The 19,964-nt window shown below is 45.8% G+C and overlaps 1 protein-coding gene across 16 annotated transcripts in view; it reads left to right on the forward strand.

The window, feature by feature from the left end:
- LOC120959578 (phosphatidylinositol 4-phosphate 5-kinase type-1 gamma) overlaps positions 1–19,964 on the forward strand; it is a 47,084-nt gene that overhangs the window by 364 nt on the left and 26,756 nt on the right. For 13 of the 16 annotated variants that reach the window (XM_049610452.1, XM_049610465.1, XM_049610464.1 and 10 more), the window contains exons 2-3: positions 1,960–2,705; positions 2,803–2,849. In XM_049610452.1, coding sequence (XP_049466409.1) covers positions 2,588–2,705; positions 2,803–2,849 — 165 coding nt within the window. In that variant the 5' untranslated portion in view covers positions 1,960–2,587. Of the gene's footprint in view, positions 1–2; positions 168–1,959; positions 2,706–2,802; positions 2,850–15,805; positions 16,075–19,964 lie in introns of those variants that run through there. The other 3 variants (XM_049610457.1, XM_049610456.1, XM_049610463.1) reach the window with 3 other exon arrangements.

Below are 19,964 nucleotides of genomic sequence, written 5' to 3' on the forward strand. Positions count from 1 at the left end.
GGGACTGTGGGGGGGTGTTCTCGGAATTCGGTGCAGTTTCACTGTTCGTGACGGGGCTGGGTCATCGATCAGCTTCCGACCATCCAGTGGCTGGCGCGTTGTGATCGAAGGTTTCGGATTCTGCGAGCGGCGGGGTCTGTGCGGTGCGTGTAACATTCCGCGTGTGTGTGTGTGTGTCCGGGTTTGATAACCATAGAAAGCTTCCGCCCCGTTTTTTTCTTTCGTTGGTCGATGGAGATGGAAAGAAATTGACCATGTGTGTGTGTGTGCGTGTGTGTGCATGACAATCGGCGCTGTGCTGTGTGCGTCCGCACAATGTCAAGCATAACACACATATCCATCCCGTCGTGCAGTGATTGTGAAAAAGAAACACCCTACCCTCGTATATCCTCCCTTTTTGGGCAAATGGGCAAATTGCTATCACAATTAGCCAAATTCGCCACTCGACTACACACAACCCCACCCGATTATTGCTCCGTTGCTTCGCCGTGTCTGTATGTTGCTGGCTGCTGCTGCTGTGGCGATCTCTCGCCGTCGTGATTCATTCCATCACTGTGTATGTGTGTGTGTGTGTATAATGCGTGCCTTCAGTAGGACAGCATTGGAGAAGTAGAAGGGAGGGGACAGCATCAGCACCAGCAAGAGCGAATCGAGGCCAGCATAATTTGCAACCTGTGCCCGTCACTGTCACTGTCTGTCGTCACACGCTCTCTGGACTTCTGAATGGTAATCGGCACTGGACTCTGACGACTGCACGAGTCAGCGATGCTGCGCCCGCTCACGCGTTCCTATAATGGAAAAAGGGGGAAATTCCCACAATTGAAAGGGAAGAAAAGCGCGTAAGGCGTGTCTCATAACGCCCCAACAGCCGCACTGTCCGTCCAAACACCAGTCCAAGCAGTTTTGCGAGTGCACTTGTCTCTGTTGCCCACCCAACAGTGTGCATATGTGTGTGTGTCTATGTTCCACACGTCGTCCTCTTGTCGCCGCGTTTCATGTAACGCGCACACAATCACACACACACATGCACAGAGGCGCTTGCAAGCGGCAGGTGAAGGTGGAAAATATCGAGCGGAAAACTTATTGATTTCCCTTACGAGAGTGTGTTTTTTTACGCAAGGCGGTGGTGGTGGTTGGTCACTGTTCGTTCAGTGGGGAAGGGAGGAATAGCGGAGGAGAACAGGGTTTATGTGTGTCTGTGCTTGTGTGCATGGTACACTCCCAACTAATTCGCATAAGAAACCAGCCAAGGTTTCGGAAAGGAAAATGTACAAAACGTAACAGCGTAACAGCAACAGCAGCAAACATTAGATGTGTTAGTTTTCGCTTTTCCGGCAACGTGAGTGTGTGGGTGGGTGTGTGTGTGTTGAAAGAAAGCCTTTTGTGGGCCGGCCACTGATAAAAAACCCCCCCTCCCAGTGTACCGGTTGTTGTGTGGTCACGGCTTGTGCGAGGAAAAGCGCAGGAAACTACTGATGCGTGCAGGAAAATCGTCTCCAGTGCGGCGCGGTTGGTCGATGCAAAAACCTCACCCGCCCCACAACCGATCGAAGCAGGCTGAAAGTTACGCGAAGACACTGTACAGTGTGCATTCCTTCGAACTTGAGGCCCTATTCGGTGGGAAATCAATCCACCGATTTTCTCACCCTGAAACAGGAACCGGGAAATGGGAAACACTCGACACCTGTCATCGGGCCCATCTGTAGGGGATTTTTCGATTTGTTCTAATGGATGGGAAGGAGCAGGAAGGGAACTGAAGTGCCCTGTTGTTGTGGCAATGTTCGATGTTTTCCAAAATGACCTTGTGCTGAGGCGCTCGGTTTAAAAATACACTAGCCAGTTTGTTGGATTTTATTTTTAAACCCATTGGTGCAGATCAGCCAAAGATTGATAATGGCTTATTTATTTGCTATGTGAAAATATCTAACGGGCAACATTTTGCATTTTTCTTTTTTACAGCGTGTGGTACTAATAGTGTGCGTGAGCGTGTGTATGTGTGTGCGTAGTGTACAGCAAATGCGTTGTGTAAAGTTAGCATAAAAGCGAAGAATACACTAAAGCTGGTAGCAGAATTAGGCATTAGTAGGCATTCACTTCAGGCCAGTGTGTGTGTGTGTGTGCGCGTGTGAAAGAGTGTATTAGTGGCAAAGGAAAATTGATCCGCAACGAGTGGCAATAGTCCACACGTGATCGAATCGTGTCCGTAGGATAGCACACACCCTTTGCATTTCCGTGCACGTGTAACCAGGGGCAACGCGCACAATATCGCGTCTCCCAGAAGCCCAGCAGGCGGTCCGGTTCGGTGTCGTAATGTGGCGCGGTTGTGCAGTTCAGTGATTTCAGTGTGTGCTGTTTGAAAAGAGTGATAGCATTTTGCACGCAAAAATAACAACCCAAGATCAAATCATCGTCGCACCTGCTCTGCTTTAAGGGGAAGCTGGCGCTTCCGGTTCTGAAGTACGGAGGTGTTAGCGTAGAACGGGTGTGAGAAGGCGCGGGCGTACGAAGGCGCACCATCAAAGAGAGAGGGCAGAGGACACCCTTTTTGGAGTGCGCAAGTAAGGGGCAGCAGCAAAGACAGGGCGCGATGGCTTCCGGGGATACGGCCGCCATCGATACGATCGATGTCGAGTCGGCCCTCTCAACGAAAAATTCCGAGTTCACCGCCAGCAGCAAAGATCAGCCACTGGAGCTAGACGAATATGGTAAGCACCGGCGTTGCGCGCCAGACTGTTCTTAAGTCCGATCTCTGTGTGTGTGTGTTACCTAACTGATTTTCTATTCCCTTGTCTCTCTTTGCAGGAAAATTCATTAAGGACACGCCGGGAAAATTCATCATGGCTGATGGGGTAGGTTTTGAGGTCCTTTACTGTGTAGAGCGATAAGAACACTGATAGGAGCAATCATGAATGTATTCATTTTGTTAAAGAGTATACGGCACAACACCATATCTCCCCTGCGCCTAGTATATGCAAAAATGGTTCGCGTGCTGTCGGCCAACCCCTCTGCTGTACAGACTGTCCGATCACGGGGCAAAAGAACGTGAACAAAAACCGAACCGTGGCACTGGCATTAAGCAAACGGAGCAAAGAAATGGGTCGAGAATGTTGAGCGCGAAGCCCCAAACATCATCGCCACGCTGCTCCCCATTTGGAAGGTTCACCCCGTTTTTTTCTGGACCTCTTGCTGCTCCCAGAAAGAGGGCAGAGGAGGAGATTCACTACCGTACCTGCAAAGTCAGCGCCGCCGGTGACCACCATCATATTGATTGACCCATATTTTCTGTTCCTTCCTCTGCGTACATCACTTTCGTTTTCCCTTTTTTTCCTGTGGGGGGACCTCCTGGTCGCGTTGGCGTGTGGTGGTGGAGGCGTTTCGTTGGAAATGTATACAATCACTGGCAAAGCACGATTTCGATTTCGTTTTGCTGCGACCGGTGCGAAATTTACACGTTTCTCTTTGTCGCGAAGGCAAAATACCCCTGGAGGGGGGAGGATTAGAGGGGTTGGATTGTTGTTTATCGTTTCGGGTTAGTTGCTGCTGCTGCTGCTGATGATGATGATGATGCTGCTACGCCTGATGCATAATTTAGTGCTACTAAATATTTGTGAAGCAATTTGTTGTGCCGCTGGCCGGCCGGCCGTGTGGGAGGGAAGGTTAATGGATCTGGTGTCCTTTTGGCACAAGGATGCACTGCAATTTTATTCAGCATTCTGCATGTGTGCCGGTCATTGTACCCTCCGCCCGACAAGACCTTGTTGTAACCCGTTTGCGCGCGGGAAGACAGCAACATTAACTTACTCCCAATGACATATTCGATTTATCGCAAGGAAAAGGGCATTGAGATCGTTTACTTCTTAAACGGCAAGAACGACATTCGATCGTAGTTGACAAAAAGAATTTATGCACAGTTTTGAAGTCACAACAGTTTCGTAGCCGCGTTTGTCACCTCCAAAATGGCAGGAAAGGTCACGCCAGGAACAGGAATAATTATCATGTTATGCCTGTTACATCATTAGTCGGTTGATCTTTTCACGCAAGCCCTCCGGATTGGTTTTCGGGGGGCAAGTCGATAACATCGTGTCCTTTGCAATATTGAACCACTTACATCCCGGGAAGCGGCCGTAACACCAGGAGCTGGTGAAAGCATGTCACCGGAGACCATCCCCCCCACCCTCGGGCTCTGGTTTAATTTAGTGAGTGTATATCGCTATAATTAAACAGATTTGGGACCTGTGTTTTTAGTATTCCCTGCGGGTAGTTTACCAACATCTCCGAGACACGCACACTGCTGCTGATGGAGGATATTGACCTTTTCCTTTCTTTTTCCTTAAGCTGGATGGAGGTCGAGTCGGCGTAGAAGCTGCTTGCTACGGCATTAATTAGAATTTTGAGCAAACCCTCTCCCCCCCCCCCCCCCTCCCCCAACCTAGACGGGGGTGCAAAAAACTTTGTTTTCCGTTTGGTGTTTTTTTAGACAACAAACTACTGATCGGTGAATTTGTACTTTGCCCGCAACGACTTTAGTATTCCCTGTGAGGTAGTTTTGAAGTTGTTCATGTTTTTTTTTCTTTACTTTGGCACAACTTCTTCGTGATCGGTTTTGGGGCGATTTGCGGGAAACATCAGTTGGAAGTAGCGGATGGCTTCAAGAATTCATCCAGCTCGATGACCCTCCCCAGTTTGCCGTGGGAATCAACTCACGGTTTGCGGTGTGGTTGGTGTGTTCTCAAACAGCAGCCAGCGCGTGGCGCGCTGAAGGTTAAGCGCTGAAGGTTTTGCTCATTTCTTCGAACGAAAAACCAAACGAACCCGCCCCAGGAAGGTTTCGTTTCCACAGAGCCACCCCCCAAAACAAGCTTTTCCATTTTCGGTCGGGCACTCGCTTTCATTTTCCACGGGTCACACCAGGGTGTTTTGTGGCCCAATGGGAGTAGCGGGTCATGTCACGAACACGCGCGCTGCATCGCTCTATCAAACAGGGAAGCCCGAGCACACTCTGGGCCGGTTTGGCCAAATATCTTCCAAAGCAAACGCCGTTTTATGCCTTTCGGTCAACGTTTGAACGTGCCGCCGCTTGGTTAGGAAGGCGCGCAGTAGCAGGATTGAGTGAGGAGGTGGGTGGGTGGGCTTTGCGTTACGCCTTAGAGCTATTTATGGAATGCTGTGCGAGCCAGTCAGTTCGCGTGAACAATAGTGACCGGAGAGGAGAGGGAGGGGAGGAGGGAGCATTAGCCAGGAGGAGGTTATCAGGTCGATGCTACCAGTTGCGCGTTCGCGCCAACCAACAACTTCTTCCGAGAGGTTTGGGTACATCCATCCAGCAGACAGACCGGGTGAGTATCTTCAGGCAATCTTCAGAAATTGCAACCCGGTCGTGTTTAGATTCTGGAAACTAAATGCCACATCAAAAACAAGGCAGTAGGATCAGTAACGCTGACAGCACTTTGCCTTTGGCCCTCAGACGTTTTATGAGGAATCTATTTACTGTTGTGTTGTGGCTTCTAAATGAAAGTTGATTGTATCTCGCGACGAGCTCTCCTCTGCACACGTCCAACACTGTGCTGGGGAGGTCAATTATTCTGTTACCTAAACACACAGCTCCCCTGTCCCAGACCAACAACCGAATGAACGAAGTCAATGAATTCGTTAGCAAACACGCGCTTTGGACTATTGCTGCTGACCTTTGCTCAGGATAGGCGCTGACAGATGTTTTGGGTGGTTTTGGTGTTCCCTGCATACAGACAACCTGCATTCTTGGACCGTTCCGGTGGTCCCAGACCCGCACTTGCGCGCATACCGTTCTCGGGTGGGAAGTATTATCTTGACAAAAACCTGCTCCATTCCCTGCACAACATTCTACAAAGAATGTTGATACTGCTGGGAGCGAGGGAGCGAGAGATTTGGAAAGCAATGTTTTCCAACACAAATAGGGTAAATGTACCAATAGTGGTGCAATTTGTAGTGGTACCGATGTGTTTTAATGGATTTAAAGTGTGAGGAAGGATAATTTCTGAATATTTTAACACATAGCAATTGGAATATGTTTTATCTACGCAATCACAACCATTTTTATCATGAAATACATCAAATTTACGAAAAAATACATCTTTTTGTGACTGCTTCGTTGTACCTATAATGGTGGTATGGTTCCTATAGTCATCGTATTGTGTTCCTATAGTGGTGGTAAACAAAGATGCATCAAAAACGGTGTATAATATCAATGAAACTTAGTTTTGAAGCTGTTTTCGTATGAATAGCAAGGATTACTGCCATAATATAGGTTTCTTGCGTAATTTGATCGTAAAAAAATGTATAAATTAGATCAATGAAACTATTGACTAAAGTACTGCATCACACCTGTCATCAACCTACACCCGGAAGAGTGTGCTTGATTTGAAGTCAATTTTTCATTCAGCCATATAAGCGAATTTTGGCCTGTTTTTGGTAAATTACCTACATAAAACTCATTTCTGTTGCTTATTTTAGTGAAAACAGTACGACATGTCAAAATTATCCTCGAAAAAATCTAAAACGACCTGTTTTTATTGATTTTATAACTATAACCACTATAGGAACATGCCTTTTTTGTGTACCTATAATGGCACTATGGTAAAAAACACTCAAAAATGCATAAATATGGTCAAAAGGCAAATAATTTTAGTAAAACAATAACATTTCATAACAGTTATGTTGAAAAACTAGTAATTGCGTGGTTATGTGGTCATTTAGAACGTTAACAGAAAAATGAGTTTCGTTATGAAATCCTAAGGATTTTGGAAAAATGTTGACTCATTTCACAAAATAATGGATTTTTCGGTCACTAAGTAACGGAATGGCCCCATTTAACTTTTAAACCCTTTGTAAAAGGCTAAAGAACATTTCACACTAACTTAAATAACTTAATTACTTGTAATTTGCCGTATGAACCGCATTTTAGTCCAATACCACCACTATTGGTACTACCACCACTATAGGTACATTTACCCTAACTCAATTCCAAGCCAAGACATTGATATCGTTTTCCCATCGTTTGTGTGAGGAAGCCGGGGAGGGGGGGGGGGGGGGCATATGCCGCAATGTGTGCATTATTTCACTGCACTCGCTTTGCTACCTCGCTGAGAAACAAAAACAAAATCGTGAGGAAACACAGCAGCACAATGGCAGTGCGCGAGTGCACCCGGTGAGAACTTCGATGTGGACGAGGTGATAAAATACACTTTGGTGGAAAACAAAATCAAGAGGAAAAGCCGTGTTGCTAAAGCTGAGAAGTGAATTATCATAATAATCGTGTCAAAGTGCTTCGAAACAAATAGCTCTTGTGATATCGAACGCGCGCGCGCGCTCTCGGAAGGGCAGGAGGAGGGATTGTAGTGGCACAAGAGAGTGCACAACTTTAATTGGAGGAGCGTAACACCTTGAAATAGGAGCGGGAGTGAGGTAGGTTGTGTGTCATCAAGACAGTGCGCGCTGCTTGAATGCAAAAGACTAGTAATTGATTTGATAGCTTAATGGGCACGATTTCATCACCCTCTAATTGATCACGACCGCGTCGGATAGAGGAAGTTTAGCAAAAGGTTGACACCGACAGCGTGAAGTGGGCTACGGATAGAAGCATCATTATGAAATAGTTAACGGTAAATGATTAACGACGTTCGAAAACAACATTTACATTTAATTGTTATAAAATTAAACGTGTTTTTGTGTATCAAAAATGTCGCATAATACTAAAGTAATGTTCACCAACACATATTTACCGCGATTATTTTCCCTTCAGATGTAGAATTGCTTCAGTTTTTGCTTCGTTGCACTAGCTAGCAGCAACAGTCTGAAGCGTCTGCTTGACCTCTTGAAGAGCTTTAGCTGCAGAAGTGCACTTCCGTGCTCATTAGTGCAAACAGCTTCATCTTCTTGCCCCCTGAAGTGGTGAAGTATGGTCAGAGTGGTGGCTGCATAAAAAGAAATTTCCACTTTTACGAATGTATTTCATACATTTTCTTGTAGGTTGTGTAGGTTTTATGTGCAGCGGGTTCCATTGCCATCGGTCTGATTTCACCACAAATGACGAGGTGATGGCGTTAAAGCATCTGCAAGAGTACTAAGGGCCGTCGCTTTGTACAGTGTGCACTGTATATGATAGATACCCTCCATATTGTTATACCCAACACATCATTACCACGGTTCGAAACAAAAGATTCGGAAACCCCAAAAAACCATAAAACATACTTGTTTTACTATCTGCCTCGCTCAATTTATGTACCCTTTCCCCGTACATAGAGAGGGAGAAATGCACTGCTTTCTCACTTGTTTCATTGCTACTTTCCAAACAGCCAAAGATTTACACGTTAAAAAGGTACAGAAAGAGGAGGGCAAATATTTGCCTACCGTGCTCGGTGCTCTGTTGTCTCTGGCATTCTTTTTTAATCCTTTTTTGTACTTTGGAAGAAAGTAAACGCGGCCCAGGTCCTTGTAAATCCTCTCGAGTGTGGCATAGACTTGCACAATACAACATCGAAAGTGTGTGTGTGTGTGTGTGTGTATGGCAGATAAAATCAAGATCATCTTCTCTTCATCACCATCATACCGGTTGTACTCTCTGTCGCGGCCGAAAGAAGCTGTGTAAGATTTATTGGGAACCTTTTTTCTTTCCTCCTCCAGCACACGAAAAGGGGTTCAGTGTTTTTTGGGACAATATTTGTAAAATGAGCAATTTTGCGACTACTATAAACCCCCCTTTTTGCGCTGTTAGGATGCTCTACATCCCATGGAGAAAGCGGTAAGGATGAGTTGGAATTTTTGGGTTATTAAATTATTCAGAATCGCCCATCGGGGGCGTCTTTGCCATTTGTGCGTTTTGTGTTTTCGTAAAGTCCATAATGTATATTTTGAGAACTTTATTTGGTGTTGAGAATCCTCAGACTCCACCAGTCTCCTTCCAGAGCTTGTGATACATTTTTTATTCATTTTAATGCTATACGATGATAATTATCTCGATTGAGTGTACAAAAAATCCCCAATATTGTTTGTTGTCGTGTTAAGCAACTCCCTGAAGCAGGGGAATTTCAACGAACATAAACACTGGTTGGGAAGTTTTCGAATAAAAAAGCACCTCCTTTCGTACGCGTCACTCAAAAACGTTGTTCTACGCGTGTGTGCATTGTGGATTGCGTAGATTGTCGAAATTGCTTAGCAGAGAGTGAAAAAAAGCAGGACAACAACTGTAAAGACCACTGCAAATTGTGCACATATAAACCACGATAAAAAAGATAGCCGCGGGTGCGATAATGATGCGGGCATGTCCGCTAAAGTATAGCCGAAATTGCCGACCGTCTCGTATAGCTCGCGAGAGCGATGGAGTTTGTCGGTGGTAATAAAAGGTTTTAAGAGCCGGGGTGACTGTTTTTTTTGGCCGTCCAGTAAAGTTCCATGACTTTTCGTTAACGCTTGCCATCAATTTGTAAGTGTCTGGCGAGGTTGTTTTTGGCGGTAGGATTGCGGCAAGGACAATATGTAGTTTACGTTCGTCCGGCCTGTCGCATCTCCTGTATTGAAACATGTGGCATGTGAACATGACGAGTAGCAAAGCAAAAACGTTCGCAAAATATTCGTCCTCGTAAGATAAGCAACACACGACCTTCCTCGCCAGTTTGTGTGTGTGATACCGATGGCTTTTCATCACATGACATAATCTCGTTTGTTGAGTTTTTCTGAACATATTCTGTGCTCGCTGCGAGCGAAACGAAATTGCTCCAGTTGGTGTGTTCTAGAAATTGCTTTTTTTATTCACACAGCCACACAAACGCTTCTCAGTGTCCTAGAAACTTTGCAACTTGCAATCAATCCCTGTCGACTGACCGCTGCTCCACTACACAGTGCTTCCCGAACAGCTGCTCCCTAATCAGCAAACAACATTCCGTCGTTGGTACACTGTTCCTCTGCGCTTATTGCGAGGAAGTTTTGATAAAGCCATATACATATTGGAGCACAGATTGTTGCTGTGTAGGGTGTCTAGTGCAATACGAATGAGTTGAGCCGGTGTGAGCTGGTCCCGGTACCGACTAGGGGGCGGTAGATACTTTGAATGGGTGCGTGATTTTCGCAAATCCAAATAACCCACAAACACTCATATGGTTTGTAATACACTTTGGAGTTGGTTTGTATGTGTGATTAGGAGGCCCTAGTGGTTGTTGTTGTTGTTGTTTTACGCCCACGATAGCGGGCAGCTGGTAGTGATAACGGGGTAGTAGTTTGATTACTGGATGCAAAGGAATGTCGGGGTATACTTGGCAGATCGGGTGCGATGACGCATGTGAGTTTGGAAGCAATGTTCTCGAACGTATTTGAAAGATTTTTGTTTTATCAAAAGTTTTGTTAATTGTGATGATTTTGTAAACTTATGACTCATGACAGTTCGTCCAACATTGAATATTGAACCGAGTACAAAAAGTGTTTCGATTACATTTAAATTAAAAGCCAAAGTCAAATCAAAATCTATGACTTCGGACTGTCATAATATTCTTCATTCTGTTGGACTACCAGAACTACTCTGCATGTGAAAGCTACAGTACCAGTTGTAAGCGGCTGTCTAGTCGTCAGCCCGGTGGTCTCATGGATAAGTCAAGCGACAGGTATTTCGTGTCTCATGGTATGATACGTATCGAATCTCATTTCGTTTGGCGGCATGCTCTGCAGTATGAAACAATTAAGACGAAGGAATTATAGTAGTAGTGTGTCCTTGTTAGGATCTTAAGTCTAAGTTCCTCAGAGTTAGGAGTACCGTTTAGATCTTTTCAAGTAGGTTTTTGGTAATCTGTGTACGCTCTAAGCGCTTTTTACGAAACAGTTATTTACACAATACATCTCCTTCATGGTGCCAATGTGGTCAAAAGGGTTATCGCCTCAACAAAGTGCGAATAACCATAACCAACTCCACCACCACCGCCACCACCGTGCTTATATTCTATTAAACATTCCCCTACTGCTACAGCTCTGCTTAATCTAAGACACAGGCAGCTCCAAAGACCTCTGAAACAACAGCTCGCTCTATACGCAAAATGCGCGATGTGTGCGATGTGTCACGTTTTAATTCCTGTTCTTCATTATTCACAATTACGTACCCGCTTCCCGTTATCAAAACAGTACCCAATAACCTAAAAGCGGACGATGGATGATGTGCCTTCGAAAAGGGTTATTACGTATTCGTAGTCGCCGCCGTGTATTATCACTGCGCCGTGCACTTGGCGGCTGGTTCGTATCACTGAGGACCCCCCCCCCCCCGCCACCACCACCACTACCACCACCACCATAGCTTGCCGTGTCGGTGTCGAATGGGCGCGTTCCATTGCCGTGATTGAATAACGGACCCGGGGTGTCTCCAGTCCGTCCAGGGCACGGCGGTTATCATCATCGTCGTCGTTCGAGACGGTTCCTTCTCAAGCAGCAGCAACAACAACAACAACACAGGGCCTACCCGAGCGGTCAGATATGGATATGATATTCTCAATCTGTCCACGCATGATTCGGTTTGATCCGGTTACGCCGAGACGCTGTGGTAGCGCGTAGCAATACACACAGAGCCAGTGTCCGGTAAAGATCACACCCGAGAAAAACGATACTGAGGGGGGAAGCGTTTCAATTGGCATATGTACTCCTGCGGCAAACGCGGTCACGGCAGAATGAAGCCATTTTATTCTGTTATTTAGTTTATTACAGCATCAAAAATAGAATCGCCCCAACAACTGGCCGCGCTAAAACAATGACCCCTCCCGTCCCTCGGTAATGCGTTGCTAGTTATTCGCAAAGCTTTCGTGGCCAATTAAAAAAACGATTGCTTATCCCGTACGCATGCTCCCGTGTACGGGTCAGTAGGCATTTTCGTGTGTTGTTTCTCTTCTTGCTTTCAAAGCTTCCATAATGAGTTTGCATTGGCGAAACACTTTGCGCAGTTTCTTCTCCCAGTTTTAAAGCCAAAATCACCGACGGCTCCGTTCGTTCTCTTCCCTTTCGCACGTCGAAAAATAATATTATTGCTATGACCGGCACAGCAGGTCCCCCCGCGCCCTACTCATTGCCCGTGTTTGCAGCTCAGAACGGTACGGAACTGGGCACGGCCTGCCTTGCCCGGTGGTATTGTAACGGTAGCTTCTCGCGGTCGCTGTTCCGGATAGCTGCTGTCAGTCAGATTCTGTTCCATTCTTGTGGTTCCGCTTCGGGACCAGGGTTCGTGCTGCTTGTTTCTACTTCTTCCGCCACATCCGCCATTCCGTGGTGGTTTCGAGTTTGGGCAAGCTTTTCACCGTTCTGTAAAGCGTTTGCTTGTTTGCCACAGCCAAAGCCAATGGATCGGTGTGAGTGTGTGTATGTGTGTTCTAGCGACTGCTTTGCATTGCGAATGGAATCTTGTGATGGCTGGATAAGAAACGTTAGCCGAGATATACCAGCCAGAGATCGTCCGGTTCAATCGCCTTCTCGCTTGAGAGAGTGCACCAAATATGTTTTGAGCATTTGAGGGATAGAACAAATTAAATAGATTACATCAGGCGAGGACGGTACGGGCGGAATAGAAATCAGAACTCTCTGTACGGTGCTCTGTGCCATGCGCCAGTTTTTTGCTCCTGTCAAATGTAGTCACGTTTATTTGAAGGAGAAATGGATTTTTTTTGCTTCGCTCCGTTCGATGTCCTTTTGAAGTTTCTCACATCGGCGTTTGACGTAAATGGTAACGGTTGGTTAAACTGTGCGATGATTTGGAGTGGAAAAAATGAGTCCCATCCCACCCTTCGTCGTCGGGACGCCTTTTGCGTTCGTTGGAAAGAGTTCTTTGAAGTGTTGGTTTCGTCTAAGCGTTAAAGTATTACCGGCTTTTTAGTGCAGTTTTCGGTGGAATGTTGGTTGAAAGTATTGAGACAAATTTGATTTCTTCAAACATATATATCAAGTTTTACTTAAACACCCCAATGGGTCGTATTTTGAACTGAAATACATCAATTCAATTTAATTAGTAATACGGCCCCTGGTGGCAAAAAAACCCAGTTTTATTGCATAATAATTTATTCCGGTGGGGTGTGTCATCAAAAGGATCAAAGCATGGAATATTCGCACAAACCATTTAGAGACGGTTCGTTCTTCCCCGTACCGAGATGAAAACACATAATTGATGTCATCCGTCAAATCTGCACAACAAGCGCACAACCTGCCCGCTGCCTGCCTGGCCCGTCCCGTGGCATGATAAATGTGGCCATGTCATAGCAACAACCACAAACCGCCTTCGCCGCACCACACTCTGCATGACCGCCGCCCCATATCAAAAGAGCACAATTAACAAAACTAATGAATCATTGGTGCGATTTAGTGCTTACAATGAATGGGTGCGAAAATATATGTGTGTAATCATTAGTAATCCTTATCCTATGGCAACGTTTTGATCACAATGTAGCAACATAAAATGGTTCCGGAATTGGATTTAATCGTTTGTTATAGCTTAAGTATAGCAGTAATCTTAGTGAACAACCTTCATGAGCTATCTGAGGCAACTTAGAGGTCTAGAATAATTAGTAGTTACATTGGAAACACTCAAAGAATCTGAATAATCGTACACAGCACTGCATCACATAAATGTTTACGACTTGTCAACTCATATCCTTAAATCAATGGATATTTATTCCCCTTCCAGCATGTCATGTGGCAAATATATTCAAAAGTTTTTGTGCGCCACTTGGCGAACTTGGACAGCATTTTCATTTAAACAATCCCTTTTTTGCTGTTGCTTCTGCTGCCAGGCTTCGTCTCTGCTTCGTCAGAGGCGCCTAATTTGTGCCACAAGAATACGCAAACCCCTTCCCCTCCCCCTCTCTCCGTAAGATTTTGGGATAGGCGCCAACAGAGCAAAGATTTTGTTCCGGTGCCCGTGACATCCATCGATCCGAAACCCGGTCCGGATGGTGCGGCAGCAGAGCGACGCCGATGATGATGATGATGCTGCTGCTGGAGCTACTACTACTACTACTACTACTACTGCTTCTACTACCGGTGATGATACTGCCGTTTCAAAGCAGTTGCCCGGAAAAGTCGTTATTTTGGTTGTATCATTCTGTAGAGGAATGCGCTGGAAGTGCTCTTGCTGCTGTTGCCAGTCCATGTCACAAAAGCAATCCAGCAACCAGCAGAATGGGAGACACCACAAAATGAACTGTCATTGTGGTGGCACTGTGTGTTTATGTGCCGGAGAAAAACTGACGACTTGGAATAGAGGATAAGGAGAATAGGGGTTAACCATAAATTACGTAACTTTGGCGTTAAATTCTCCACCGCATCCACTGAAAAGAACGAACGTATTATGCAAAGATCAGCTTCTGGAAGGAATTTCTATATTTTTATGTCTATTAATTAAACACTGAACGTGTACTAACCACTAATAATCAAATGTTCATGCAATGATCGAACCGTCATTAGTATTAGGGCTTTACTATTCTCCCTTCCAAAAACATCAACGATTGAGCAGAAAAATCACAATTCATCATCAAATCTCATCTCACACCTGCCTGCACACGCTAACCAACGGCGCAAATACTGATGACTCATACGGACGCGGATATGGTGTGGAAAACACCGTTCCTGCACAGATTTATCGCACGCTTCGGTGTCATGTTTGTCAGTTCCTACCGTTGGTTGGTCAGACACACACACACTAAGAGGCTGACCAAGGGATGAAATCATCCACTTACTTTCTACGACATACTTTAACACGGTTAAACTATTTGCGCATCCTTCCGGAAGGTATACTCCAGCAAGAATGCTGGAATTTCCCTCCATGGCTTTGTCCGCTGCCATTCAGCCACTCGTGTATGTATGCGCTCATGACAGATTTATTTTTAATTCATTGTCCACTGATGACGGTGGAGCAGGCGTCAGTATGTGTGTGTGAGTAAATTCTCATGTGCACAAGCACGAAAATGAAATTTCCATCCCGAAGGACATCTGGGTTGGTTGGGGGGTGCTACCTTCTGAACAACGGTGTGTGTGAACATGTGTGTGTTGCTCCAGCCAATGTGTGTCTCTTGTCCTTGCCGACAGCCTGGCCAATGGTATATCTTTCGCTCTTTGTTCCTTTTGGGTTGGGAAGGAAAATATTTTCCATTTTTAAAACAAAGGACGATTGTTCGATCAAATGGTTGGTTGGAATGTACGTTGAATGGTGGCAATATTCCAAAGTTACACGGCGCCGCAGACTATTAATAGCAACGAGCTGTGTGCAGTGATATTGTCCGGGTCCCACCCAGTGTATGTGGGCATTCGACTTTTGTACGGAAAGCTGTAAATATTACATCAAGGTCCAAAGGTGCAGGCAAACGACCTATTGGTATCTGATTTGACTTGGTAAACGAGTTGTTGTGTTATTTTGTTAGACATGCATTTGTCGCTACCCCTTCACAAGCGCGCATTACCCTTTGATTGTTGATTGTGAGGTGTGTGTGTGTTTGTGTGTTGGAATTGTCACCATAATTGACATCATAATTAGCACCACGTTGGACACCGACTGGAGCTGGAGATAAGAGCACGACACTCGGACACTTCCGAGGGAGATGATGCACACAGCCAACCGGCAGCTCCTATGGAGATATGAAATCAACCTACTGCTGGTCCAACAACATACGTCATAAGCTGCTTATCACTAAGATAGGACGCAGAGCAACGTGTGCGATATATATTGTCCAGAGCAGTTTTGGAGCACCTTATCGACGTTATGATGATCTGGAAGCATGGTGGAAGTAGAATTCGCGCGCTCCATTACTGGTGGTGGTGTGGTAGTGTTGACTCGCGTTCGTCGTCCATTCCAGTCTGCTGTTTGAACAAGGCCAATAATGCACGATAAACGTATGTGAGGTCGCATTTTTGTGGGACTTTCGGTTGAGCCTCAGTCATTTAGTGGTGGTGGCAATAGATACTTCTTGACGCGCAAGATTAACCGAGAAGCGGGCGTTACGCAATGAGTTGTTAGAGAGTGCATCAAGATACTGTAGTTCCCAACGGCACGAAATGTATCTAGTAGGCGAAATGATGTTGGCGCTAGATTTTGTGAGTATTCTGCAGACATCTGCACAAAAGTGTTTTGGGGATACATCGTCGACATGTTGTGCGTTCCAGTCTTTGAAATCCAAGATCTTCTACTAACGAGTACGCGAGATGTCTGAATATATTCATTTCTGTACATCTAACTACTGCCCGACGTCTCTATCTTTATCTCCAAACGTGCACCCGCAAGTTTTATTGCAAAAACCGCATCCCCAAACACACCAGCCAGCTACCACCTACCAACTGTACCGACTTGGTCACGATTGCACAAACGTTGTCCATTTAAAGCGCCTATGACCGCGGAAAAGGGAAGGGCGATGGGTGCGGAGAGGATTGCTATGCCAAGCGGAAGGTGACACTCACTGGCAAACTCAGCACAAGTACTACGGGGCGCGACAAACGTATCGGTACCACCGTACCTTGGCATGGTTTAAACAACGCGCATATACTACCCGCCCGACCCGCCACAAGCGGCACAAACTGCTTGTCTGTCACTCGTCTCCAAGGCAGTCATCATCACCTCCATGGTCATGCTGTGTGTTCGGCCGCGTGTGTGTGTGTGTGTTTCGTTCGCCTTCTCTCCACTGTGTGAAACCTTACTGTGTTCTGGCATCCCCGGTTGAAGGTGTCCAACACATATGGAACACGTGGGGAAAGAGGAAAGGACACAGTGTGGTACAAATGCGGCTGGGTGTGTGTGCGTGTGTGTTTACGTTGTAAAATAATGATCTCCAAGGATGTGCACACCTGTGTGTGTCAATGTGTGCATTATCTTGATCGGCAAGATAAACATCTTGCTCTCTGGACAAAAAGACACGATAAGAAACAAATCAAATTTGCCACAACGACGCAAAATGCAAACAGCAAACATCGTGGTCCTCACTGTGCGTATCGCAACGAGAGTGTCCTACACGTACCTAGGAGTACAAGCACACACAACAGTAGTCCTCTGTGGTGACACATCGTCGTCTGTTCGAATCTCCCACGAAACACGGTGTAGGGGGGGAAAACGTTCGATTGCGCACGGAGCAACAAATGTGTGCCAACAAAAAAGGGAGTCCCACGAGATATATTGGAGGTAGCGATGATGGTGGATGGGAGAGATGAGGACCTGCCTTTCTGCTGTCTGATGGCCCTTCCGAGCTTGATTTGACGTGAATGCATCTCGCATATATGCAGCGTTATGTGTCATATTGATGGTATATGGCAAGCGAAAATATTCGCCTACATTCCAATCGCGCGCCGTATGTAGGGGAGCAGTAGACCTGACGAAGGGTGACGTTTTCCCGAATGCCTTTCAGCTAATGCCTGTCCAAAGTTATATCTAACAAAACCACATCACATCGAGCTATGTTTTGTGGATATGTGTTGTCAGACTCTGCTCGTTTGTTATCGCACCAGCGTTCGACATGTGCTGAATTGCTGGCAAGTGTCTCTCTATCGGTGGTGCGTTTTTCGCCCTTCCACTGATAACTCGGCTACCCCCGCGGGATTGGTAAACGATTAGGCGGAAGGTGTGTGTGTGTGTGTGTGTGAAGCACTGGCACAACACCCATCCTACTCGTGCTAAATCGATTACCTATCTAAACCAGGCACACACTCTTTGCGAGTTTGCGGGTTTGGGCGCATCCGCGCCTCATCATCGCTCATTGCCGCCGATGGGTGTGGGAATAAGCTGCGCTAGAACGCAAGCACAACCTCCTCCCGTTCGTGGGATTATTCATGAATAATTGATTGAATGTATCATCAAACATCATCAAGGAAATCAGAATGCCGTAGAATCGCACAAACCAGAAGACGATTTGTTTGTTGCCAGGTTTTGCTACACCTTTTTTTTTTGTTTAATTGATGCATCGATGCCCACCAACACTTAATGGGTGGGCGCTCGAGATATTGCAATCAACTGGTGGTGGTAAAGATAAATAACTCATTTCCTTAGTCTGCCGATCAATTCCCCTTCTCCTACTGTTCTCCGGGCAGGTGCAAGCGTGGAGCTTTTATTTGCAAGCGCAAAACAACGCTCCCGGGGGATTATGGTGATAAAGTTTTAATGAATGCTAGTCTAGTGTCCGCTTCCTGCTGCTGCTGCTGCTACTGCTACTGTTGGTTGCAGTGCGCGAGATGAAATTCCAATGATGCAAGGCAGTGCAACTGCTGCGTCGTGTGATGGGAGATTAAAAGATGGAATTCGCATACCATTTCGTTACGATTTGAATCGATGATCTCTCCTTAATATGGCGATCAACACAGTTTTTGTATGAAGTGTCCATTCAATGAGTGGAAGACAATTATTGAAGCCGTTGGTGTTGCGTTTGAATTACTTCACTTGCCACTTCTTGCTCTTAATTTTAAAGCCTTTTAGCGTTGTGCTTGTGTCGCTTCAATGCTCGAACACTTGCCCCATCGGGCAGCACTTCGTAATTGGGTTGCACAAATAATAAACAATCGCCGCATTCAAACAATCCCCCAAAGTGTACATTGACAGTGGTATCTAGTTTAATAATAATAATAATAATAATAATCACAACTCAACGGCAACGTTTGATGGCAACCCATCATCGTCATCATCACCGACATCACCAGGTCCAGTTGGCAACAACATATTGAATCACACTTCACCAAGGGGCCACATTTTGTGATCCAAAAATATTTATCATCAACAACGTGTTTTTATGGACATAATCGCATTTTGGGAGCGGAGGGCTGCTGTAGGAGCTTGAGGAGGGGATCGGTCGGTTGGTTGTAAAATATTTATCCAAATAGAAGCGGTGAGTGTGCAACTTTTTTCGCACCCAATCCCCACACAACAACTCCCTTCCAGCCTCTGGATCTTTACTGTTTCCAATTGCATTTACAAATTTTATTTACCATTTTATCTGCCATCCATGGCTGACTGACGTGCGAATGGCGGGGCCCCGTTCAAACCATTTCTGTACAATCTGTGTATGTGTGTACATCATCGGAGTCTAAGTCGTCCAAAATCGGAGTCTCCGCGGTATGTCTTGTTTTGGGATTTTATTTCTCTCTCTCCGCGTCTCGTTTTGGGCCGGCCAATGGGACCGATGATCGTGACTGGAATGATGAGAAGATGTGTTTGGTTGTTCCATTGCATAAACTTGGGGACGAATTCCGCGCAACTAGAAGAAAACGACTCATGTTTAGGAGCGACGGTGGAGAGAGAGGAGGCGCCAAGCGCCGCCCTCCTGTAAACGCTTCATTTGCACTATCGATTTAATCCCGCGTGCGTCTTAGTGCTGCCGTCTTGGCGATATAGCGCCTATTTGCTTAAAGTAGTAGTTTGCTGACAGGGTGGAAAAAATGGTCCAAACTGGTAGGCTCTGCTCCGCAAAACGGTCGCCCATTCGAGGATGTAACAACACGTGTGTGACCGGCGAGGTTAAGTCGTACGCGCGGAGTTGACTCGCCAATGTGAGATAGGTGCGGAAAGCCAAGAAGATGTGTGTGTTGGTGTGGCATTGGTTATTACGCAAGGCGCTAGCGCAAAAACGTGACACAAACGTTGGGTCGTCTTTGCACAGGAGTAGTGGAGCTATAAACTCATCGCACTGCATAAAGGAATAACATTTTGGTATGGAAAAGGTTTTTTTTTTAATTTTTAGTGTGAGTCTATTTCGGGCCTGAAAGGCTCATTAAACTAATTTTGTATAATTTTGGTCAGATGTTTACAGTATTTTCTACTATCTCTTTGACCAATATCCAACATAAACCTTTGATGTATGTACTTCTTGTACGCTTAATTGACAATTATTCACACAACCAAGTAATTTGTCCTGAACAGGAATTGCACCAACAGTAGTGTCTGAAGTGATTAGTGCGAGCGCTTTACACGACTCTTTCCGTCGAAGCGCATCAACCAGACCAGAGTGACACAT

This window comes from Anopheles coluzzii, chromosome 3 (genome assembly GCF_943734685.1).
Source record: "Anopheles coluzzii chromosome 3, AcolN3, whole genome shotgun sequence".
NCBI lineage: Eukaryota > Metazoa > Arthropoda > Insecta > Diptera > Culicidae > Anopheles > Anopheles coluzzii.